We start from the raw sequence: 25,004 nt of genomic DNA, 5'->3' as shown, positions 1-25,004 counted from the left end.
TCAGTGGAACCAGCCTCTGTGGAGGCCACATGCAGACTGACATTCCAGTTATGTATTAGCCTTGCCTGAACAATTCTTACTACTTTATAACATTCCTACTGTTACCTCCTTGACATTTTTAAGTTTATTCAGAGTGGTGCTTCTTTGAGCCTAGGGGAAAAAAAAGTGTGAATTTGAATACAGTCAACCATCTATTAATTCAGAATTCTATCTCCTGCATTTGTAGTCATACGCATAAGCTTTCCAGAGGGACAACACTCAACACTGACAGGACATTTCTGGATCCAATTCTGCTCCATTCTCTACCCATTGCAGTGGTGGTAACAAGGTAACTGGGCTAGGCTTTCTCAGCTGGAACTTTCCTCTGCCTCTCAGAGAAGCCCTAAGACAGTGATGGTGAACCTACGGCACACACATTAGTGTGATTTTAAGACAAAAGATTTTAATGTATGGGTTGATTTTCCTGCACTAAAACCTCAGTGTTCAGATTTAACTGCAACATTGGCACTCTGTGATAAGTGGGTTTGGCTTGTAGTCTGGCATTTGGTTTTGAAAAAGTTCACCATCAGTATCCTCAGATATTTCATAGGCTCAGTATCTCTCTCTCTAAAATGTAGATGCTATCTTACCATTAGGCTACCTAATGGTTCTGACCTGAAGAGTAAATGAAAGGTGCAGAGTTTTGTAAAGTACACTGTACTTGCTATGCAAATTAAAGGTGAGAGAGAAAGGTGAGATCATGGGAATAGTCCAGTACTGTTACAGCCCAACCTAAGAATCTGTTCACTTAACAGGCCAAGGTCAAGCCCATATGGTCAGGAGCACTCTCTGCAGGGACTGAGGTGGACATGGCACTGAGGTGGGGACCCCAGAGATCATCTACATCTCTCCAAGTCCTCATCTTTAGCTCTGTTTAAACAAGTGAAAATTAGAAACAAAGGAGAATTGCAATTAGAAAAATTTTCCTCCAACGTAGCAACATGATCAGAATTTGAACCCTGGAATTTTCTGATTTCCAGACACTAAAATTCTCAACCAATCACACCATGAGAGTTTACATTAACTTTCTTTGCCCTAAATTTGGCTCTAAATACCTTCCTCCATTCCCAATAATTTTGCACTGTAAAAATCCTGAAATAACTACTTTAATTCAGGTTCTAGCAACTATTACCTGCAGGTCAAATTTGAGCTGGTAAATAAAGTGTTAATGGAACACGACCACATAAATTTGTTTACATACCTCTTTTTTTTTTTTTTTAACTGGGGATGGAACTCACAATTTTGCGCTTGCCTACACGCTTATACCGCTGAGCTAAATCCCTGGCCCTGTTTACATACTATTATGGCTGCCTTCATATTATAAAGCCATAATTTAGTAACTGTAAATGAGACAGTATGGCCCATGAAACCTAGAATATTTACAATATAGCCTTTTATAGAAAGTTTGCCAATACTTGCTCTAATCGATTACCTCAAATCTGTCTCAAATACAATAGGAAACAGTACAATATATGTCTGATAAATAAACCACTTTTTCTTGAGAACTAGCAAACTCTTCACTTAAAAAATATGTTTCACATTTACAGAATTAGCATTTCTGTGTGTTGAAGCAAGTAGGATTTAGCATCAATGGCACAAGTATATTTTCCCATGTGGTCATAAACCTACACTGCTGATCTAATTACAGTTCTTAACAAAACATCGATTTAAACTGAATCAAACGAACTGTCAGTCCCAAAGTCATTTTCTGAAAGTAGAATTAATTTTAAAGGTAAGGTCTAAAAATAAAAAAATCTTTAATGAAAGTGTTTTCTTCAATTAACACATAAGATTAAGCTGAGATAATACAATTTCTATTTATGCTTATGGATGTACATAAAAATATAGGATTATTAGTTTAAACAGAGTAACACTAAGCTAAATATATCTGAACATCTAAGAAGCACTCAAAAAAGCAAAAGCAAATATTCAATCTACACTTTTAAATAAAAACAGGGTTACTCACTGAGGTGCAGGGTAAGGATCCTTTACTTCCCAGCCCTTGACACCCTTGTAGATTAGCTTTCTACAGTCTGGATATGGTGGGGAAAAATCTGTGCATAGGAAGAGTAATGAGCTCATCCACCTTCCTTTCTCCCCCTTGAAGAAATAGGAGGTGCTAAAGGAGGAAGGGTCAAGGTTTTTGAGATGATGCCAAGAAAAAAAGAAAGAAGAAAGAAAAAGAAAACATAAGCCATTTCATAAGATGCGGCTCTAAAAGTTCTATCGCTAAAATATAACCAAAAATGTCACACTTGTGAGGATGATTCTTTTAATTTCTACTACATTCTCTTCACCAAAAATTAATCCATTCATTCCAAACTTAAAGGACAAATTTGAATAGTTCTGTCACCTTTTAAAATCAGTTGTCAATATGCTCTGCTCAGAAAGTTTCAAAACAGAAAAACAACAAACTTCTTTGGCTGTCCTTCAAATGGACCAAGCTCATCTAATGCCTTCCCATAAAGCCTGTTCTAACTGTGTCTAATCTGTCAGGCCAGGAAAACCCGTCATATGCGAAAATACAGACCTCTCGCCGAACAACACTTGCAGTCCTCTCCAAGTGGTCAGTCTTCCTTTTGGATTTCATTATGCTTTAATAAAAAGTAAAATTAGGTTACTAAATAATGTCCTCATAAAAGCAATAAAATAAGTTTACTTTGGCTATGCAAAATAGAATACTAAGCATCCTACAAAATGGTTAGTGAAAATGTACACATCTAACTGAAGTTTTACGATCTCCTGATGGTATACATCATTTAAGCCAAATGCTGCCTCTTTCAGTAGTTTGATATGCTTTCCACAACTATCAGCAGATCAGGTCTCTTTGGAAATAAACTTCAAATAACACCAAAGGCTGATAACTCACCTGGCTAGGGTAAGGTGACGCAAAGTACTGGGTGTCAGCCTTGACGAAGCAGCTCGTGTGCAAATGGCTCCCAGAGAGCCTCCCGCCAGCCCAGGAATCAAGACAGCAGTGCAGGCCATGGTACTTCCTGGCAAACAAAACTCAAAATTTAAAACTACTTTTTAAAAAAGTGGCAGAAATATCAACTAGTTTTGGGGCCAATAAAAAAGTTTGGATTTCTGTAAGTGCAATTATGACTTGCTCTGCCAGCAAAAGAAGCAAAACCTTAACCTGGCAAAATTTCTGTTATCATTCAGAGCTGATTCCAATATGTAATTATTTGTGCCACCAAGTATAATCAAGTATCACATAACAATGAGAATACATTCTGAGAATGGCTTCATTAGGGGATCCTATCATTATGCAAAAGCCTGCACAAACCTAGATGATGTAGGTTACTCAGTGGCCTCTTGATGCAATCCATACACTGTACACATAAGAGATACATGGGGCTGTGTTTAACATGGCAACAGCTGTTTTACGGTAATACATGTTACATGTTATTATTTTACAGTAAAGAACTTTTTGGGCTGGGGATTTAGCTCAGCAGCATAAGCGCCTGCCTTGCAAGCAGGCAGTCGTGAGTTCGATCCCCAGTACCGATAAAAAGCAAAAAGATTTAAAAAAAAAAAAAGGAATTTTTATAAGTGGAAGAAGCATATCCTAAAATAATGATAAACACAATAAATATATAAGCCAGTGATATGGCCACTTATTATCAAGTACTATGCACTGTATATAACTCTCTGTGCTACACTTTTACAGGACAGCACAGTAGGTTTGTTTAGACCAGCATCACTACAAACACAAATTGTAGTCAGGTGTGGTGGTATACACCTGTAATCTCAGCACTCAGGGCTGAGGCAGGATTGCTACAAATTCAAGGCCAGAGTTAAACTACATAGTGAGACCCTGTGTCAAAAGAAAAACAAAAAAACCTCACAAGTTGTGCGCTGATGGCTACACTGGTACTAGGGCAACTCCACTGTGATCTTACAGGACCTATGTATAGTCCTTTGTTGACTGAAACATTAAACAGCATGTAACTGTAGTCATGTTCTCTGTTGGTTTCCAAAATCTGTAACCAAGTTTATGTGACTACTTATGCTATCATAGAAGAGGAAAGTAGATCTGTAGCTGCTGATAATAGTACTCTACCTGATGAGGGCCATACAGTTGTTGCTATTTCTTGTTAGAAAAAATGCAAGATGGAGACAAATTCTAAAAGAACAACACATAATATGATTTATAATAGCCTACAATAGAAATTATGCAACAGGACATTTACAACAGTAAACAAACATACTACATAGCAACGATAATGAATAAACTGCAACTACTTATAGTAATTTCATTTTAAATGCAAGAAGTCAGGCTCAAAAGAGCATATATTCTTTGACTTCAACCACATAAAGTACAAAAAAGGGCAAAATTAATCTATGATGTTAGCAATCAAGTAAGCCATTATCCTTAGGTGATGGCCATAACAGTGCTATTCCTTTATGTGGGTGCTAATTGCCTGGGTTTTTACACTTTGAAGAATTCATTAACTGTCCTCTTAGGAGTTGTGTACTTTTCTCTTTATATGTTATACTTCAATAAAAAGTTAAAAACACATTTATACAAAGGATTTCCACCATTTTAGTTCGTAAAGCCACTGGACTATCAGATGCTGGAAAAATAAAAAATGGAGTAGAGAGAGAGGTGAAAAAAGGGAATTGAAATGTGTTACATATATATATCAAACCCAGACAGTGAATGTAGTCATTATGTACTGCAAATATGTACTAATAAAAGAAAAAAAAAAGTGCATACAAGACATTACAAATGCCTTAGAAGAATTCAGTCTTTGGATTTTAAATACATTCTTTCTGATACAAGTTTTGGAAGCATATTTGAAGCAGAATAATTTCTGAGTTATGGCACAATTTCTTTCAATTATACTCAGGCTGGCACAAAAGTCAAATGTTTTCTGTCATGAATATTTTTTTAACTGTAATACAGAAAAGAGCTCTTTTTCAGTAGGTTCACTTAATTGTTAATTTTAAATATGCAACTCTGTGCAGTGCTTTTATTTAAAAAATTTAATCTCTAAATAGGAAGATAGATTTTTCTCAAAGAAGAAGGGAATCAAGAGATGAAGGGGTAGGGGATGAAAAAAAGAATTAAATGTGTTATATACTGTACTAACTCCACAGAAAGAATGTAAACATTATGTACTATAAATATGTACAAAGGGAAACAAAAAGAAAGGTGATTGAGATGTGGAGAAGGAAGGAAGGAAAGGAAAGGGGCTAGAAAAAAGGAACTAAGATTTATTAGGTATATGTACCAATTCCCCATAAGCAAGGTAAATACATGTACCATAAAGATGTACTAATAAAGAAAAAAAATTACTGAAGCATCAGGAAAATCCTAACTAGAAATCAAAATGAATTTTTGGTTCCTTTCCACACTATTTTCTTATACCTAGTTTTAACTATTTCTTTGCCCATAACAGCCACATTTAACATGCTATATTGTCCTATCAATCTTTTCCTATCTTAATTACCTTGAGACTAAAAATGTATGTGAATACTTTTTTTCCAATCTCTCTGGAAAGCATTGTATAATTGTAATAAATTTAGTTAAGAAGCCAGTCAAGCTAACTAATGAAGCTTCATATTCACTTGTCTTTCATTCAATAGTCATGAAGAGCAAGTAGGAAGGAGGCACTGGTCTAGCCACTGGCAGCACTAGCATAAAGAAAACAAAAAGTCTCTCAGTTTACATTCTAAAAGGCAGAGATAGAAAAGAAATCAGGTAGTAATGTAAGCTAAGTGTGATTTATTCAGCTATAACCAAATGATATAAAAAAGCCCACCATCTCCTAACTGCTCTTGAGATAAACAGTATGATTCAGTATCATTGTGAATATACATCCTGCTGGTTACTTTTCTACTAAATGAAAAAGTATAATCACACTTTCATGCAGTTTCTCTTCTTTAAAAGCACCAAGCCCACAACAATGTGTTAATCACTAAAATGCACTAAACCCAAAAAGGTGTGTTAATCAATCACTGAAAGGAAGAAGGTGAAACTTACTTTAGAAGTCCATGAGCTTTTATGAGTCATTAAGTGTATGGCCGTTGACTAATGCAGCATATTTTGGTGGTGGTAATTTATTGATTTCAATCAGAACATGGACAGTTTTTTCATATACTGAAATTCTCACAAAGCTCCTGGAATGGCAAAGACATCATATAAGAAAAATGTTTTGGGAAATTGAGAAAAAGCCAGGTAAGTCTTGGCTGCAACAGTGAAGGCTCATTACACTTAGCAGGCACCCATCCCAGTAAGCCTGTTCTCCCTCTGCCCATCTTGCCATTTCCCTTTTCAGATTTTTTCATGCTTCTCTAGTTCAGCTTCCTCGTCCTTTATTAACTCCTATTACTTGGGCAATCCATTCCATCAATTTCCTTTTCATGCTGTTGTCAACCTGCCATATGGTGGCCATCCTCCTTTGCCTAGCCACTGGTGGTGCATCTCATACTTCTGCTCAAGCTGCCCCTGCACTTGCTAAGAAAGTAAAAATGTAGCCAAAGGCAAGAAAGATGCTTACGTATCATTTATGGCCAAATGGACTACATATGGAAATACTGTTCAGTGTTTTAGACAACTAAGTCTTCCCAATGGGAAACACCATCCATGACTACACTGTTTGAATGGTCTACTTCTCAAATGGAAAATAGCAATGTTAATTTTTAAAAGTTGCTCTTTTTAAAATTCTTTTTTTTGTGTGTGAAACAAACTTTTTTTATTTAAAGAGAAAAAAGAAAGGAAATTAAAAAAACAAAGCAGTAAAAGGGTACAAGTAATACAGAATTTTCTTTTTAAAATTCTAAAATATTGTTTTGTAACAATAATCATGATCAAGATTGCCACCTACTGGCAAATAAAGAGCATTTTTATAAAACTGTGCTCAAAGTGCCTTCCAAAGTTTAATGTCAGTCCTTTGAATAAAATATTTTTTAAAATTTACCGATTTTTTACATGCCCAAGGAAAAGTGTAGTTAATGAAAATATTTAGTCAAATAAAATAGATCAGCATGTGTTAAGGAATTTATAAAACTATAAAGACTACCCCATAAATATCTGTACCCTGACAAAGTCTCTTCTACCAAAAAAAAAAAAAAAAACTTAACTATTTCTAAAATGCAAAAAAAAAAAATTACTATAAATGCTAATTAAAACTGATAGCATTTTTTTGGTCTTCTTGACACAGGGTTTTATTATGCAATTCAGGCTGGCCTTCAACTCACTGCAGCTCAGACTGCCCTCGAACTTGCAGCAATCCTCTTGCCTAGCTTCCTGAGTGCTGGGATTACACGCATGGGTCACCATACCCAGCTGCTGATACTCTTAGCTAAATTCTGAAAGAAATCACTGCAAGCAACAGATTAAGATTTAAGATTGATTACACTGGTTTTAATTCCACTATTTTAAGTCTTGGAGATATAATAACTTGACACAACAGCCTTGCCATTCTGAAGCCTTTACACAGACAGAAAACACTAAACAGATATTTAATGAGATTATTACAATGAAAATGAGTGTAATAAGGTGGTAGGAATGGTGTGGAGTACCAGCGATGACCACTCCAAAAGTGGTAACATCTGAGTGAGACTAGAAAGCTCCCAGGCAGCTAAGCAGATGCTCAGGATAAAACATCCTCACAGAGGGATTAGCAAGAAGAAAGGCCCACATGAAAACCGAGGCTGGCATGTAAAGAAATCAAACCAGTGCAGCTGGAAAGTAGTAAACTGAGTAACAGTAATACGAAATAAAGTTAAGTAACTAGACATGTTCCCTTCAGAGCAGGCCATGGTAAGGATATGAACTTCACCCTAAAGTACTGAGAAGCAATGGAAGAGTGAATAAAGCAGAAAAAAACATGATCTAATTTGTATTTTTAAATGATTGCCCACGTTACTGTGTGAAGAATTATCCAAGGTCTGGAGTAAAAGCAGGATGTAGCTGGATACAAAGTCAATACTCAAAAATCAATAGCATTCCTATACACTAACAACAAAATCACTGAGAGAGAAATAAGAGAAGCAACATCCTTCACATTAGCATTCAAAAAGTGAAATACTTAGGAATTAATCTCACAAAAGAAGTCAAAGATCTATACAGGGGAAACTATAATACTCTGAACAAAGAATTCAAAGAGGATCTCAGAAAATGGAAAGACATCCCTTGTTCATGGACAGGAAGAATAAATACTGTGAAAATGGCCATTCTCCCAAAACTGTTATACAGATTCAATGCAATCCCAAAGAAAATACCATTAACATACCTCATAGATCTAGAGAAATCACTCCTAAAATTCATCTGGAACCAGAAGAGACTGGGAATAGCAAAGGCAATTCTAAGCAGCAAAGGCAAGGCAGGGGGCCTCACAATCCCTGACTTGAAGTTATACTACAAAACAACTATAATAAAATCAACCTGGTACTGGAATAAAAACAAATCTGAAGATCAATGAAATAGATTAGAAGATACAACCACAACCAGAAACACACTCAACCACCTTATCTTTGATAAAGGGACCACATATGTTCACTGGAAGAACGACAGTCTCTTTAATAAATGGTGCTGGAAAAACTGGCTCTCCATATGCCAAAAACTAAAACTAGACACATGCCTATCACCATGTACCAAACTAAAATCTAAATGGATCAAAGATCTGCATATTAAAACAGATACACTAAATCTGTTGGAAGATAAATTAGGTAAAAATCTTGACAACTTAGGGGGTAGGTAGAGAATTCATGAACAGGAATCAAACCGCACAGGAAATACTTCCCAGAATCAATAACTGGGATCATGCCTTATTAAAAAGTTTCTGCATGTCAAAAGAAATCTCCAGCATAGTGAAAAGAAAGCCCACAAAAAATGGGGAAAAAAATCTTAGTGAATTGTCCCTCAGACAAAGGACTTCTGTGTAAAACATATAAAGAATTTTAAAAAATCAGACCCCCAAAATTCAAAGACCCAATCCAAAAGTGGGCATCTGAGATGAATACACACTTATCAGATAAAGAAATACAAATGGCAAATAAATACATGAAAAAATGTTCATCATCATTAGTCATTAGAGAAATGCAAATTAAAACAACACTGAGATTCCATCTCACTCCAGAAAGAATGGCCAGGATCAAGAAAACTACCAACAACACATGCTGGAGAGGCTGTGGGGAAAAAGGAACTCTCCTGCACTGTTGGTGGGAGTGTACATTGGTGCAACCACTGTGGAGGTCAGTCTGGAGATTCCTCAAAAAGCTGGGATTGGAAGTCCCACTTGACCCAGCTATTCCACTTTTGGGCATATTCCCAGAAGAACTGAAAACATCATACCACAGTGATATATGTGCAGCCATGTTTATAGCAGCACAATTTGTAATAGCCAGATCTTGGAAATAGCCTAAGTGTCCATCAACTGAGGAATGGATAAAAAATTGTGGTATTTTTATACAATAGAGTACTATTCAGCATGATCACATTGAAATATTTATAAATAAATGGACACAACTTGAGACCATACTCATAAGCGAAATAAATCAAACTCACATGTATAAATACCATATAGTCTCTCTAGTATAAGAAATAGTAAGAGTACGTAAGATTTTTTGGGGGCTGGGGATTTAGCTCAGCGGCATAAGCGCCTGCCTTGCAAGCAGGCAGTCATGAGTTCAACCCCTGGTACCGATAAAAAGGAAAAAGACAAAAAAAAAAAAGAAAAGAAAATGAGATAATATAGTAACCATTGTTCGTTTTCTGTTATTTGGTTCTGAACATCCTGTAATACTTTCATTTTCTTGAATGGTTTTATACTATTTTGTTATGTTTGATACTATTGTATGTGAAGATATGCTCAACTATTTCAAAGAAAGAGACATGGTAGTTACTGTTAATATTGGGTTATTTTGTGGTGAAGTACTGTGTTGCCCACATTGTTCTGTTCTGATCTGCTTTGTTCTTTTGTCTTAATCTCTTTAAAATAAAAAGAGTGAAAGCAGGAATCTGAGATCTGAGAGAGCAGAGAGTGAGAGAAAAACCAAGAATGCTTCACAAAGAAAGACTGTCCTAAAATAAGTAGTAAATTTTCAAAGCAATTGTGGTATCTGTCAATTTACAACTGTGGGTATCACTGAGGGAACAAAGAGGAGTCCCATCACCATGTAAGACAACCTGAGTAGTAAGCACGTGGCACAGGGGGTCTTGGGAAAATGGGGTAAATCCTGGAAAGCCATCTTTTACCATGCTAACAATACCCATACCCCCTCCCTGGGAGAAACAGAATAATATTTGCAGATGTACCTGGCAAGCCAGAGTGCTACTCAAAATCAATCCTCATATACTAACCTTTCTCTTCCTTGTCAAATCCACAGTGGTAGTGGTTTGATAATATCAAAACAATCTCCCTGAACAGATACACAATAGTGGCACTCTTCAAATATACATGCTATGACACAATTATGAGTTACTTTTAAATCTGATCTTATACTAAGAATTTTACTGTACCATCCATATCAGAATGCTAACACTACATACAAAACTTGTAGCAAAGGATTGTGTAGCATCTAGTAAATATGCCCTTGTCATACTCTCAAGTCCAAAAATGTGTCGTTCTAAAATGTTTCTATTCTCTTTTATGAATAAAAGGAAAGTTTGGTGTTTTCTTTAAAAGTGGTGTGGAAGGGCTGGGATATAGTTCAGTGCTTGCCTGACAAGTGCAAGGTCTTGAGTTTGATTCCTGGTACAAAAAAAAAAAGTGTTGTAGAGTCAAAACAAAAGGAAAAACCTTTATTGTATGTTTAAGTATGGTTTTACTTTCTTCAGAACAGTGAAAGTGCAAACTGGGCAGAAACCACAAGAGGAACTATGAGTGGCAGACACGGCAGAGGGGCAACAAATGGACAGATGAAAACAGAATGGAATGTGTAGGACAAGCCCCCAAGTCTAGGTTTCAACAGAATAAGCACTGTGGTGTAGAAAAACCTATGCTTGTTTCATTTAGCACCCTGTACCACTGTACACACAGACACTTCCCAGGTAGCCCCTTGGAGCTGTCAAGGTTTTGTTTCTTTGTTTTTGTCTTCATCTTTTTAAGACAAGGTTTCACTATGCAAACTCTGAACTCACTCTGTAGCCCAGGCTGGCCTCAAACTCCCAGTGGTCCTCCTGACTCAGCCTCCCCAGCAGTTCTGGGATTATAGGTATATGCCGTCACATTCAGTCAAAAGATGCCAGTTGTTCAGACTGAGTTGAAACTCCAACTGTGAGAAGTTTGGAACCTGAAATGAATACAAGAGTCTGAGGGAAAAATTCACAAGTTGCACTAAAAGAGCTTATAGAAGGTTGGTTCAAAGACTACACAAACCCTGTCAGAGATCTGCCTGGAATTAGGAAACATGTGAAAACTTGCTGAAGGGTTACCACAGTGATTCAGATGTCAGAAAGGAAAAATCCCACCAAAGTCCACACACCTGGCAACTTTCACAAACACCTGAATGTGTATACACATGCACAGAGGAATGAATTAAGGATGTATTATGTAAATTAAGTTATATGTAGTCCAGTAAAAAAGTCTCAATTTCCATGCAAAACAAATGTTAAGATTTGAAAAGGGTTGTGTAGCCATTTCTAGCCCAAATTTTTCTTAGAAGAGAAATAAGGACCAAGAATATAACCTCCAATTCCCAGAGCTAAGTTGCAACCAAGTCATATTCTGAGTCAAGACCTGGTTTTCAATAACGCTTTTCTCACTCACTTCATTCCTTTTCTACTAAGATAGGAACAAATGTCTAGTAATGGAGAAATACTCCATGGTATCCGATTGTACCAAACAAGCACTAGCGCTGCTTTCATGACAGCTTGCATTTAACTTCAACGTTCAAAAAGCACTCACGTTGCTAACCCACTCCATTGATACCATTGCTTTTTCAGAAGGAACTGAGATTCGCATAGGTAATTTGTTTCAGACCTGTGGGGAAAAGGCTCATAACTTCTAAGTATGTGATCTCGGTCAAAGGGCCCACTCTCTGGACCTCAAATTAAAGATTAATAAAATGGAATTTAAAACACCCAAGTTTAAAGGAAGAATTATACTTAGCACAATTCCTAACACATTACGAATTCCCGACAAAAAGTGATGTTATTTCAGTTAATACATAACATCGTAGTTACTAACGTTATCAGTTTAGCAATATAGGACTGAGGCCCCTCTGCCTTCCTCTCAGTAAAACAACTTAGCATATTTGAAGATGTCTGGGATGAGGAAGAGGTTGGGATGTAGAACCTGCACCCAGAACAATCACAAACTGGACGTCCCCCTGACCTCCAGGTCACCTGATGAAGTGCAATTCCAGGAGAGCTGTTCGTCTTTCACCGGGAAGGGACGGAGAGGACGCCTAGCAGCTCCCGCCGCCTGCTGAGACCAACAAAAGCAGTGCCCTTGCTTGGCCACTTGTCAGACTTCAGCTAGCTGTTTAAGGCCTAAGGTCAGCTTCGTGACGCAGGGAAACGAACTTTACACACTCACATCGCGCAGTGCCGGGATAAATCCCGCTTCAGCTCTAGGCTGCCTCCGCGGTCTCAAACCGTGACGTACAACCACACGACGAGCTCCACGTTTAATTGGTCGCGGTGCGCGACACTGCTGAGCAGGAGGCGCCATTTTTCCAGAACCTCCTCCCACATCTCAGCCGTCGCCATGGTGACCGCGACCCAGTCACCCATTTGGCGGCCAAGGCTGGGTTTGCGTCATTGTCTGTGCGCCGGAAGCACTTGTTCGTAGTAATATTGCTGACTCTGGAAGCGTTAAATTAGACCCGACGAGGTGCTGTCAGACGGCCGGACCGTCAGCCCTTTGCCGGCCTCAAGGCCATGGCAGTATTCCACGACGAGGTGGAGATCGAGGACTTTCAATATGACGAGGACTCGGAGACGTATTTCTACCCTTGCCCTTGTGGAGATAACTTCTCCATCACCAAGGTAACTTCAGGGCCCCGCCCAGCAATTTACCCGAGCGGACGCTTTTTTGCTTTGCTATGTTGCTCAACGTTGTTCAGTCGCCCTTGCGGCTCTGAGTCATCCATATCCTCTTTTCCTTCGCCAAAAATTAATAGCCTGACTTCTCAGTGGACCCATAGTTCTGGCCTTTAGTCCGCCCTGTGAGGGCATGACCCCGAGCGCGGGTCTCTAGCACCGCACCAGCGTCTCTTAGAGTCCTTTGCTGGGATACGTGTTTGGGAAAGGAGGCTCATTTTTCATTTGTCAGGAGTTTCGAGACGACGACTCTCTCCTAACCTTCGTGGATGTTTTCTCTTAAGTGTTTAGTGCAGGGGAAAATAAGTAAGCCCTCCTGAGCTCTCCTGGAGGGTGGATGCAATAACCAAGAGAATTGCCTGTGGGGTAGACGAGGTTTGGAAGAATGAGATGGCCAAGGGACGGCTGACCACATGTTGTTTGATTTTCTTGTAGGAAGATTTGGAGAACGGAGAAGACGTGGCAACGTGTCCTAGCTGCTCTCTCATTATAAAAGTGATTTATGACAAGGTAAGAGATCCATTTTAAAAAGGGAGAAAGGGTTATGAGGTCGTAGAAGGACCTTGAGCAGCCTGACTGTGAAATTAGGTGCAGAATGTTTCCTAACTATGTACTGTGCAAGGAGGTATTCTTTTAAAACAAACTTGTAAAATTTTAATGAACATTAAAACTTTAGTTATGTAGCTCAGGTTGGTTGTAGAGAAGGTAATAAACTAATTTTTAATGAAAACTGACTTAGAAATGGAAAAAATAATTATAAAGTTTATTTTAATTGATACTGTATTACAGTATCTGATATATCTTTAAACGTGTTTAGGGGACAACTATATGTTATTTCTTGCTTAGCTATATATATGACTGCATTATTTGTGATAGAATTCCAAATTGCTATTTTCTAGTTTTACTTTAGTCTTTATTTGTCCTACTGCCTTTCACCCAAAGACAGTAGAAAAAAACTAAATGTTTTTACTGCCCACCTTCACTCATTTTGTTAGTACTTTGAAATCCTAAGTAAGGACTTAACTCTTAAGGTTTATGTAGAGGGAAAGAGGATAAAGTACAGAACTTCATGAGAAGCAGGATATAATTTAGACTATAATGTAGAAATTTAATTCATTAGTTCACATCAATCTAGTCTGGAACAAAAAGTGAACAGGACAAGGGAGATCAGGAGTGCTGGTCTGGGGGAAAGTTATAATTTTAAATAATGTGACCATGGCAGGCCTCATTGAGAAACATCTTATTAAAAAAGTGAGGGAGTGAGCCATCTGCATGTGGGCAGTAAGAGAACTGTGCAAAAGGAACAAGTGGAAGAACCCTAAGTAGGGATGTACTTGGTTTTGTCAAGGAACAGCAATAACAAAAGACCATAGGACAAGATATAGCTCAGCAGCACAAGCACCTGCCTGACAAGCACAAGATCCTAAGTTTCAGTCCTTTGATTTGAGTCTCAGTATAAAAAAAATTTTTTTAAAGACCAATGTGACCAGAGCAAATGAGTGTGAGAGTTGTCCAAGATGAAATAAATAGAGCTGGGCAGATCAAAAGAGATGTTAAAGGGCCACTTGAAGGACCCTGGCCTAGTGTGAATGCTATAGCCACTGGAGAATTTTTAAACAAAGGAATGCTTTGTTTCCACCTAAATTTTAGAATGTTTCTAGCTACACAGTTCAGAGTAGACTCAAGAGTAAAGAAAGAAACAGGGATATATATGGAGTAGGAGGCTGTTTCATTAATCAAAGCTGAAAATGCCTGCTTGAGCCAGGCTGTAGCAGTATAGGTAGTGAGAAGTGAAAATATACTTTGAATGATAACGATTTTCTTACTTGCTGAATATAGATGGTGAGAGGAGTCAGAGATGATATGATTTCCACATTTGTGGCCTAACTGAACGGACAAAGTTACCATCATTTGAGGGGAGGTAACTATAGTTGTAGAGAGGGAATTAGATGTGTTAAGTTTGAGAGATCTTAGCATTCAAGGGAAGTTATTGAGAAGTCAGTCTTGAGTTCAAAAGAAAAAACCCTGGCAGTGTAAATTGAAGAGTTATCAGCAACAGACAGCATTCAGTAGCAGACTAGATGAGATCACTAGAACTTTGAATATAGATAGAGGCAGAGGAAAGACTGACCTGGGATGTTCCACGATTAAAAGGTCTTGGAGGTAAGTGAGGAATCTGCAAAGATGACTGAAAAGAAGCAAGTGGAAGGAGGAAAATCACACTCTGGAAGCCAGGCAGAAAAAGTGGAAGAGGTGATGTTACTTGATAGATACCACTGATAAAAAGAAATTGAGAATTAGCTATTGATTTTAACAACACACAACTGACTTATTTGGATGATGAGAGCAGTTTTAGTGGAGGATCCAAGGCAGTCTGAATGGAGAAACCTGATGGATGGAAAAGTGGTTGGAGAGAATGGGAAAATAGGAGGCAACATCTAGGCATTTCTTACAAGAATTTTGCTGCAAAAGGGAAGATAGGCATCTAATTGGTAGTGATAAATTAAGAGGGGTTTAAGGTCATAGACATCCAGTGTGTCAATGAATTAAACACTGGAAGTTAGATTTAATTAGGGTTGTGGTTTTGCCATGTGAATAGGAAGAAGATGTGATAGAAAAGTGATTATGATATTCGAGCATTGAAGTTGAACAGTTAAAGAGAAGGTGATAGGAGGAATACAGTGGAGGTTCAGAGGAATTGCAATATAGTATCCAAGGGAGGTACATGACAGCAACAGAGAGGATATTTCTGTCGTGTCATAAGGCAAGATTCAAAGTCAGTGGATTTTTAGAGAAGAAAGAATGGTGAAAAAAAGGAGTAACCATTGCCCTCTGAAAAGCCCTCTGGTACACATCACCACTACTAGACGGGGTGCCATGGGGAAACTGTCCTTGGAAATGCTTCATCTTAACCTCAGCATTGTTGACATTTTAGGTGTGATGATTCATTGTTTGTCCTGCACATAGGATGTTTAGCAGCTTCCCTGCCTCAACCCAGTAGATACTAATAGAAAGCCCTACTGATGTCAACTCAAAATATTTCCAGATATTGATGGCAAAGGAACATTTTATTTTTTAAATTTTATTTAAAGAGAAAAACAAAAAGGGTACAAGTTATACAGAATTTCAAAAAAAAATAAACAGGAAATCATTAGTTAATAGATTACATATTGTCATCTTAGAAATAGTTGTTCAAGTTTCAAAATTAAAGCATATAAAGTGAACATTCAATCAGTGAGACTGCAAACAGTTCTGTTCAATGATACAACAAAAACTCAGTAATATGGTTATCTATCTTATATGCTTAAATATACATGCAATTATATCCTTTAGAGCACTTTCATTTCCTCTCTTTTTTACAATGACAGTTACACATTTTGGGCTTTATTACTTCCACAGGTTTTTTTTTTTTTTTTTTTTTTTTTAGAGAGAATAAAACCTAATGTGACATAACAAAACAGAGTCAGTCAAATCAAAAGGATGGACATAGTACATAATGTAAAAACAATACAAGGTGCTATCTTAACAAGAATTGCCTATATCATCAGTCATAATAAAATTGAACAAAACAGTAAAGAACAAAACCAATAAAACCAAAACGTTGGAAACATTACAGGACTTCAAAAGAAGATAATAGTCAAACCAGAATGGGCATCATAGTGAATCTTATTGTCTTCAAAGTTGTTGCCTATACTCTCAAACTTGGTACTATCAAGCAAAATAGAATAGAGTAAAATCAGTCAAAACAAGATGGTGAGAGCAATACAGGGTTTAAGTTAATAGGAAATCAAAGTGGGTTACTATAATATATATCCTGCTATTTTTTATTTATTTTTTCCCTTAATTAAAAAGATAAAAATAAAAAATAAATAATAGAAAAAGGAGATTGAGATAAAAGAGGACATAACAACAAAACAGCACAGGTCAAAACATAACCATTTAAGCAAAATAGTGTTTCACCACAAGATATCCCGACATAAAAGTAGTTACCATAGTGTCTCTTTCCTTGAAATCTTTGAGTACAACTTTGTATACTGTAGCATCAAACATATCATGACAATGTAAAACCATTCAAGAGAATGACAGTATTACAGGATATTTGGAACCAACTAACAGAAAATGAACAAATACTATATTATCTCCTTGTCTATAAACGTTTTTGTTTATATTATCACATATAATAAATTCTAATAAGATTCAACATGTTAAGACCGACGGAGACAAAAGAACAAAAGCTTGATGGGACTTCAAAATAAGATGATACTAAATCAGCACTAGCTATTATGATGTCTTGTTTTCTCCAAAATGGCTGTTCATACCATACAACCTCCTCTGCCTCATTTCCGTTGTGCTCTTTTTCTGTCATTAGTTGTCAGTTTGTCTTCTTCATTTCACTTTCTGCTCCATTCATTTGTGGCCTCCCTGCCACTGTTTCTGGAATCTTGGTATTTTTCTCTTTTAGAATGTCCTGCAGTATTCTCTGTAGAGTTGAATTGGTGTTTGCAAATTCCCCTAGTTCCTCTTTATCCTGGAAGCACCTTGTTTCTCCATTAATTTCTAGGGACAGTTGTGCAGGACATATCAATCTTGGCTGGAGATTATTGTCTTTCAAAGCTTAAATTATTTCGCCCCATGCTCTTTGTGATTTGATGGTTTGTGCCGAGAAGTTTGCTGTAATTCTGGTGGGTGTTCCCTTGTAAGTGATCTGTTTCTTGTCTCTGACAGCTTTTAATATTCTGGTCTTATACTGGATTTCTGGAATTTCGATTATTATATGTAGTTCTGTTTGGGTTGTAGGTGGCTGGGGTCCTGTATGCCTAATAGATCTGAGTATCTTTACCTTTTCCCATATTAGGGAAGTTCTCCTTGATTATTTCTGTGAATAGCCTTTGCAGTTCATTTGTTTGTATCCCTGCTTCTTCCTTTACATTCTTAATTCTTAAGTTATAGATCTTCTTATCATATTCTAGCCTTTGTATTGTTACTGCTTGTTTTTTGTAATTTTTAAGAACTTTTTCCTTTCATGCTCCCACATTACAAATCTGTCCTCCAGTTCAGATAATCTATCCTTGGTTTCTTTCAAGCTGTTATGCCAGCTTTCAATAGTTTTTAGCTTCCTAGTAATCTCTTTGAACCTGCTTCATGTATTCTACATTTTCTGTATTTTCTCCACCAAACAATTCTCCCTTTTTTTCTGTTCTTCCATTCCACCATCTGTTTTTTTCTTGGGAGGTGCTTAGCATTTCTTTAACTATTCTACTTATATCTTGCTTTACTTGGTTAAATACTTCACTTTTGAACTCATCTATGAGGTCCTGAAGATATCGCTTTATGTCTATTGGTGCCGTGTCTGATATTGCATGTTTTCTGTCCTTATTCTCCTTTGCATTTACCTTTTCTGGATCAGTGTTCTCAGGATTGGGGACTGAGAACCCTTTCTTGTTGCTCCCTCTTCCCATACTTTTTGTTCCTTCCATACAAGCATATATTGGAGACCCAGTTTCTTTCTTTGTTGGTTACAGTTTGATGAATCACGCCAGCTAGGTGTTCCTGCCCACTGCAATGGACTAGGGAGACACAGACCTGGGCAGCCTATGCTGGGTACACCCCTTCAGGTCAGTCAACCTACTGAAGGTTTCACTCCATTAGGGTGCACTGCCAGGCACAGGGTCCTGATTTGGGCTAGCCTACTGGGTCTTAGTCCGTGGCATCACCAAGGTCAAGCACTCCCCACCAATCCTGCTTGAGAGGGGAATATGACTAAAGTCACTGCAGCATCCTGTTCTGACTAGTCTGCCCGGTCCCAAAATGTCTTCTGTTGGAGCCTCGTAGTCTATGGAAGGATCCCTGCTCCTCTCACTCACCACAGGTTGATGCAGGGCTCCCCGCTAGCTCTGCTCTCAATTCGGTTCACCAATTCCTGCTCTCAGATCTTTTGGGTCTCTATCCCTGCTGTGCCAATTCAGATGCAGCAGATGTGGCAGGAAATTCAAGCCACGGTTTCCAGAGGCGTGGGTTCCAACTTTGGCATCAAGATTTCAGCTGTTCCAATCGTAGCACTGGGATTGCATTTCCGATTGTTTTCTCTCAGCTTAGTTCGTTCCTGGGTTGGCAGGGTATATCCCTCCCTGCTTAGGACTCCCCACACTGCACCATTCCTGGAATCTAAGCTGGCTATCTCATAGAGCCTCTGTAGCTGCTGTTATCTATCCAGCATGTTCTCCCAGAAGTCCAAATACTAAGGAACATTTTAAAGAAAAGATTGAGAAAGCACCGTGCTGATGACATGCCATGAATTCCAAAGAGCACAGAGGGTGCTGGGTGGAAAGTAGGAGACAGCAAAAGGGCTGAATAGGGCTGATCCCGTAGAAATGAAGTCACAGGGGATGAGGGGTAGCCAGAGACCTAGGGAGCTCTATTGTAGCTGACATAAACCAAAGCAGGTGATCAGATTGAACTTTACATATAAAGTAGCCAATGTTAAGGATTACCTGTTCTAACACATAAAGACTTATTCCTTTTAGTCGGAGACACTATTTTGAAGAGGTGTATTTGGATGCCCAAATACTGAAGTAATTAATACCAAAACTTAAAAGATGTGACCTACCTTTTTGTTATTTCTAGTAAGTAGTTGCATGAGAAAATGCTATCTGAGATGAACATGTTTATAAGAAAAAGTGCTTCTTACTAAATAATGAATACTAAGAATATTCAGTTAAGATTCTAATTCTAATACTGTTACTATTGTTTGAAATGACATAGCAATGGAAAAACAGTTGGATTGATTCTGTAGCAAAATGACGGTAACGTTAAGATATCTGCGATACAGAAATTGAGTGGTTAATGTCATTTCTTATTCTTAGGATCAGTTTATGTGTGGAGAAACAGTCCCAGCCCCTTCAACCAACAAAGAATTAGTTAAATGCTGAAGAAGCCTTCAGAAATTCAAATCCTGAATAAGTGGATGGAAATATCAAATGCAAGGACCCTGGCTTTCCAGTGATAACTGCTTTATGATTTGCTATTCCATTTGAGTGTGGATCTGTTCATCAGCGGCTGGGTTCATCCTTAAATAGAAAACAAGCCCGTAAGTTTTCTAATCTGGATTCATGCTTAGAACTTTGAATTGGAAGTGTTCTTAATTGCCCATGTAAATTTAAAGAAAGGTAATCTTAATCAGTGCTCTCTTTCCCTTAGTTTCATCATTTTTATATCCTGAACCTAGTTCAGTATCCCAATTACAGCATTGTCTACCTCATTCATCAGAATGTCTTATTAAAAGATTATATTTTTTTAACTTAGTTATTAAAATGAGTAAAATTAGCTCGCTCTTTGAATATTGACATCAGCTTTGTAGTTCCAAACTAAGGAAATGTGTTGCTTTGTCATCACTGTGCTTGCAGTTTCCTTACCACACCAGTCTCTTCACCATTGTTAGAATGCTCAGGTTTGTTCAGCATGCCATTTCTGTTACCCTTCATGCTAACATCAATCGTGGCATTAAAAAAGAAAGATCCAGGTGTGGTGGTGCACACCCTGTGATCGCAGCACTCAGGAGGAAGGTGGATGCTGCAAGTGCAGGCCAGCCTGGGCTACACAGCAAGACCATGCCTCAAAAAAAAAAAAAAAAAAAAAAAAAAAAGCAAGGCCATACCACAGCTTCTCCATAGCTACAATTTAGTGACTGACGAAAAAGTCTAGAGTAAAATGGTCACAGAAATGCAGTTTCTTTATATTCTCCATATTCTTTGAAAGTCAGAGCAAGATAAACAGAACGAAATGAAATCAGTAATGAGAGGAATGAAACACTCTAGCTTAAGTAAATGAAACGCATGAATGATTTTGCCACCTCAGTGTGTATATTTGTGTATCTTGAGGGTTTTTTTTGGTTAACAGTACTGCTGAAATTCAGAGCGGGGTTATTGCCATTATGGCTGGTAGCAGTCTTTCAATGTATCACAGTATTGTGTCACTATCGAAAGGTAAAGTATGTACCACAGAGAAGAAGCTTAGAAATGGGAGGCCTGTACATTTAATAAATCTCGGTAACATGCAACTAAACCAGACATTCACTCCTTCAGAGAAATGTTGTCCTATAGAAAAGCAGAAAGTAGATAGGCTAGTGATCTTCCTTTGCAGCAGTGCTGCAAGTCGCAAGAAATTAAAATCACTTATATGAGAATCAAAAATTTCCTTTGTAAACACAACTTCGCTATGTATATATGAAGTTTTGAAAATGCACTGGTAGAAGGTTGTTTTGGGAATGGCTTCTGTGATTAGAAAAATCACTTGGTAGAATATGAGTGTTCTATTATTAGTGAAAGCTGACACATTTGAGGTTTAAAATAATCTATATGAACTTTTTTTTTTAACCTGGCAGCAGCATTAAACTGAGATAATTAAAAAATGTTATGCGAGAAGTGCATGGTACATTATTTGGCATATTCCTGATATGATGAGAAGATTCATTGCCGTGTGGAGCACAGATGTCCCAGAAGTAATCCACACTGCCCTTGGGCAAATGATTGCTCAGAAGAGAGCAAGGTACATGCTGACTGGAGGGAATGACTTGCCAAGAGAAATGAACTGTTGTGCACCCATGTTGATGCTTCTATAGATAGTGCTAACGTGTAATCTTTTTCTGCTGCTCATGAATTTCAAACAGGAACAGATGCCCTGATGAGCTCAGACTTTTAGTTTGTGAACTACAAAGACATACCAGGAATTAATCCGAATTAAGCACAATGGAAAGCCAGCATCTTTCAAGTATTATTGTACTTCTGTGTGATACGTGTGCCTTATTTATTGCTCCCTGCCTCCTTCCTGGAGCACCTATGAAAACAGTAACACAGGTTCTGTGTCTGATTAACTGTCATATTTGGCCAGGCCAGTAGGTTCCTCAACTGTACCAGATGATTTTTTAGCTATCAGGTCTCATTTCAGGTGTGGCTTGCAGGAACTAAAATGGTGATTGAAAACTTTATTCAAAACTGAACCAACAATTAGAGACTGGAAGTTCCAATTTCCTTCAATAACTTGATGTTTTCACACTTCTGAATTTGGAAATTATTAAGTCAAATTGTTTAAAAAATTCTACGTACACTTTATGCATTCAGAAGCATTTTTCCTAACACCCAACGTTTTTGTAACTGTACATATTAATTTATTGCCAGAATAAGTTGTACTGGTGTGCTAAATAAAATCAGATCATTCAAATTCAGTTGTTTCCAAGTAACTTTTCTTCTAAATATAAAAATTTGAAATTAAAATGTTTTGTTGTAATGGTTTTATATGAGATGAAAATCTTAACCTGTTTTGAGGCTTATAAGTTTTTATTTTTTTTGAGGAAGGGACTCATTGGGTGGCCCATTACAAGAACTGCTGGGCTCAGTTAATCCTGTCTCAGTGACAGGTGCTGTCCCTCTTATCATAGTTTTTTAAGTAGGAAAGAAAGTGGCACTGTTTCTATAGTTTGGCCACTGAATTTTTACTCCAAGTTACTATTTTGGGGGGAAAAAAATTTAAGCTTTGAGTCTGGTGTCAGTAAGGCAAAGAAGTAGTTGACTTCTTAGATGAATTCAGTTTATTGCTGGACATGAAAGCTGATAGAACTATATTTAAGGTTGGTGATCAACTCTTGGAGTAATTAGAGAGTCCATCTCTGGTGAGGACACAATTGAATTGTAATTCTTCCATTGTGATCTGAAGTTGTTTCATCATTTATGTCTTGGTTGGTGAAATATTGACCATATTTTCTCCTCTATGGGGTTGCTTTGTGAATTTGCATTCTGCAAGCATCTGGGGAGTTTGCCATATGCTAAGCACTAGGTTAAGAAGACATGGTTTCTGCCTTTGTGAAGGTTACATGTAGCTAGAAGAGACAGGAATAGGGCTCAGAGGGGAACAAAGTAAATTATGTGATCATGATGGGGCCCGTGCATCTGAGTTTGAGCTGTGGCACTGAGTGACCTGAAATGTGAGAAACAGCTTTGTGAAAATCATACATGAGCTAATAACATTTTAGCCAATGCCTACCACACATGCAAAAATAGTTATTCTGACTCTGAAAGTAAGTCACTGAGCATTGGCAGTGTATCTTTAGAATTAAAAAGTGCAAAGTTTTAGACAGTCCTACTCACCTTCCTGAACCCCTATTTTAATAGCCTGTCAGCTGACTGTGATGCAGCTAAAGTTTGAGAACCACTGGTTGTCAAACTTGATGGCATATTGCAATCACCTATGACGTTTTAAAAATTGATGTCACAGAAAGTATGATTTAATTAGGGGGCAATACAGTCATCAGAATTTTTTTAAGTGTCCCTGGTGAATCTGTTGTGCACCTGAGGCTGAGAACTGCTAGAAAAACAGAAAATACATAATCACAAAATAAAAAGGACCCAAGTTTTAAGACATTCACACCTGCATTGCCCTTGGAACAATGAGTGTGGGTTCAATTGACCACACACTGCATTCAGGTCTGCAGTCTGCCTTAATAAGCAGCCAGTCTGAGGGAGCCCTGGCTGAGCTAATGTACACAGTGGGAGAGCCCCAATCTGGGTGGCCTCTAGGCTATGTCCTCTATTTAAATAGACTCACATTTTCCATCACACACTTTGACTGCTAATTACACACCTTACAAGAGTGACAGCTTCTGCAGGTGTAAGCAATTAGGATTTCTTTAACTCGTTTAAAGATGCCTGCCATTCCCTACTTCCCACCAAGCAAATTGCTCATGATTACATATTCGACTGAGAAGCCATTTTACAAATTATTCTTTGTTAAGGGTTTAAGATAAAGGACACACAAAAAATTACAGAAATGCTATCTCCCCTAGTGCCACAGAAATACTTCAAATGGCAGTAGGATGTGGGTAGGATTCTTCCCTCCACATACAGATACATGTTGCAGAAAAGCCTTAAAACTCTGAAAAAACACTATTAGATTTCTGAACGAGTACTGGCCAAATTCTAGGAAATTCAAGTTACTATTTTTTGAAAATTTTGGGCTCAGACTTCACCGCTAAAATTAGGGAAGAAAACTTGCTACTTAGTCTTTGCCAAGTCCTAGCACAGGTGAACAAGTGGTGTTTTCAGGAAAATGGAGAAGCACAGCCTGCCAGGAGGCTGGTGGAAGTCTGGAAAGGCTGCTGCCTGTGTCACTATTACTCTGGGAGTATGCAGTTGAGCATTGGAGGGGAACCTGGGTTTGCTGCTGGTCAGCAGACAGGCAGAAAAAAAGCTGGACGTGCAGTGGAAAAGAGGATGGATAATTAACCACCAGCACCTCTGCATTTATCTGTCACTACCTGTGACTGCAGTGCTTTTCAGAGTCATGGCTGCTGCTTCCTTTCTGCCTTCCATCCTGGCATGTTTGTTAGCCAGCTGTACCCAGAACCATAAAGGAAGAGATTCTGGGAAACTTTCAGCTTAGCCAAGATGATACAGCACAAAATTGCCACAGTTTTTGATAGTATCAAAGGCTAACCAAACCCACTTGAATATTTTTGTTAGAAGGCCCACGAAATGATCCTTTTTCAACCTGCAAACACCTGCTCTCTGAGGGAGGACAAATGCTGGGAAACCCACCTGGCCATTAGGGCAGAGTTCAGCAGGGAGCAAGGGAGGCCCTGCAGGCAAATATGGCAAGTGTCAGGTGTCGATGGGGGAAGGTCTCCAATATGGAATGGTTCCCAGACAGAGGCAGCTTCCACTATAGGGTAGGGCAGTGGTGGTGAAACTCTGGCACAGGTACTGCAGTGGCTGTTTGTATCATTGAAAGCTTTAAAAAGTTCACCATTACTGGGGTATCGGATCCCGAACAGTGGAAGGAGCCACAGGCAGTGCTTCAGTCTAACAGGGTTGACACTTGCAACTAAAGCAGCTCTTATATGAGACCTGATCATGGGATCAGGACCATCACCAGGCAGAGATTTTGGGCCAAACATCATTCTTAGAGGGGAACTGTG

At 38.2% G+C, this 25,004-nt stretch overlaps 2 protein-coding genes across 14 annotated transcripts in view; one reads left to right on the top strand and one right to left on the bottom strand.

Moving 5' to 3' along the window:
* The window catches only part of Oxnad1 (oxidoreductase NAD binding domain containing 1), a 75,320-nt gene extending 62,639 nt beyond the window's left edge, over positions 1-12,681 (bottom strand). Inside the window, exons 1-5 of one of the 9 annotated variants that reach the window (XM_063256978.1) lie at positions 12,534-12,681; positions 11,135-11,286; positions 6,032-6,168; positions 2,909-3,048; positions 2,570-2,633 (exon numbers count right to left, since the gene is read on the bottom strand). In XM_063256978.1, coding sequence (XP_063113048.1) covers positions 2,570-2,633; positions 2,909-3,048; positions 6,032-6,061 — 234 coding nt within the window. In that variant the 5' untranslated portion in view covers positions 6,062-6,168; positions 11,135-11,286; positions 12,534-12,681. Of the gene's footprint in view, positions 1-2,569; positions 2,634-2,908; positions 3,049-4,105; positions 4,169-6,031; positions 6,169-11,134; positions 11,287-12,329 lie in introns of those variants that run through there. The other 8 variants (XM_063256981.1, XM_063256977.1, XM_063256974.1 and 5 more) reach the window with 8 other exon arrangements.
* A 91-nt stretch (positions 12,682-12,772) lies between these two features.
* On the top strand, positions 12,773-22,259 carry Dph3 (diphthamide biosynthesis 3). Of its 5 annotated transcripts, none has more exons than XR_010050062.1 (5): positions 12,773-12,985; positions 13,475-13,549; positions 19,903-20,126; positions 21,423-21,583; positions 21,705-22,259. XR_010050062.1 is itself a non-coding variant. In XM_023561711.2 (3 exons), exons 1-3 carry the CDS (start codon positions 12,878-12,880, stop codon positions 19,966-19,968), a joined length of 249 nt encoding a protein of 82 aa, XP_023417479.1. In that variant the 5' UTR covers positions 12,773-12,877; the 3' UTR covers positions 19,969-22,259. The 5 variants fall into 5 exon arrangements, 1 of the variants encoding a protein (XP_023417479.1); XR_010050061.1 differs by having other exon boundaries at positions 12,774-12,985; positions 21,420-21,583; XR_002789274.2 differs by having other exon boundaries at positions 21,423-22,259.
* Positions 22,260-25,004: the final 2,745 nt, after the last annotated feature.

The sequence above is a fragment of the Cavia porcellus genome, unplaced genomic scaffold (genome assembly GCF_034190915.1).
Source record: "Cavia porcellus strain 051 isolate PalLab524CR breed Dunkin Hartley unplaced genomic scaffold, mCavPor4.1 scaffold_10, whole genome shotgun sequence".
NCBI lineage: Eukaryota > Metazoa > Chordata > Mammalia > Rodentia > Caviidae > Cavia > Cavia porcellus.
Note: the sequence above shows the minus strand (reverse complement) of the source record. Positions and strands in the feature narration are given on the sequence as shown.

Excerpts from the sequence above, each read along its gene's own strand:
- Dph3 (XM_023561711.2), top strand. The coding sequence starts at position 12,878 with ATGGCAGTATTCCACGACGAGGTGGAGATCGAGGACTTTCAATATGAC. Across the intron at positions 12,986-13,474 it reads ATAACTTCTCCATCACCAAG|GAAGATTTGGAGAACGGAGA; the intron begins GTAACTTCAGGG and ends ATTTTCTTGTAG. Across the intron at positions 13,550-19,902 it reads TAAAAGTGATTTATGACAAG|GATCAGTTTATGTGTGGAGA; the intron begins GTAAGAGATCCA and ends TCTTATTCTTAG.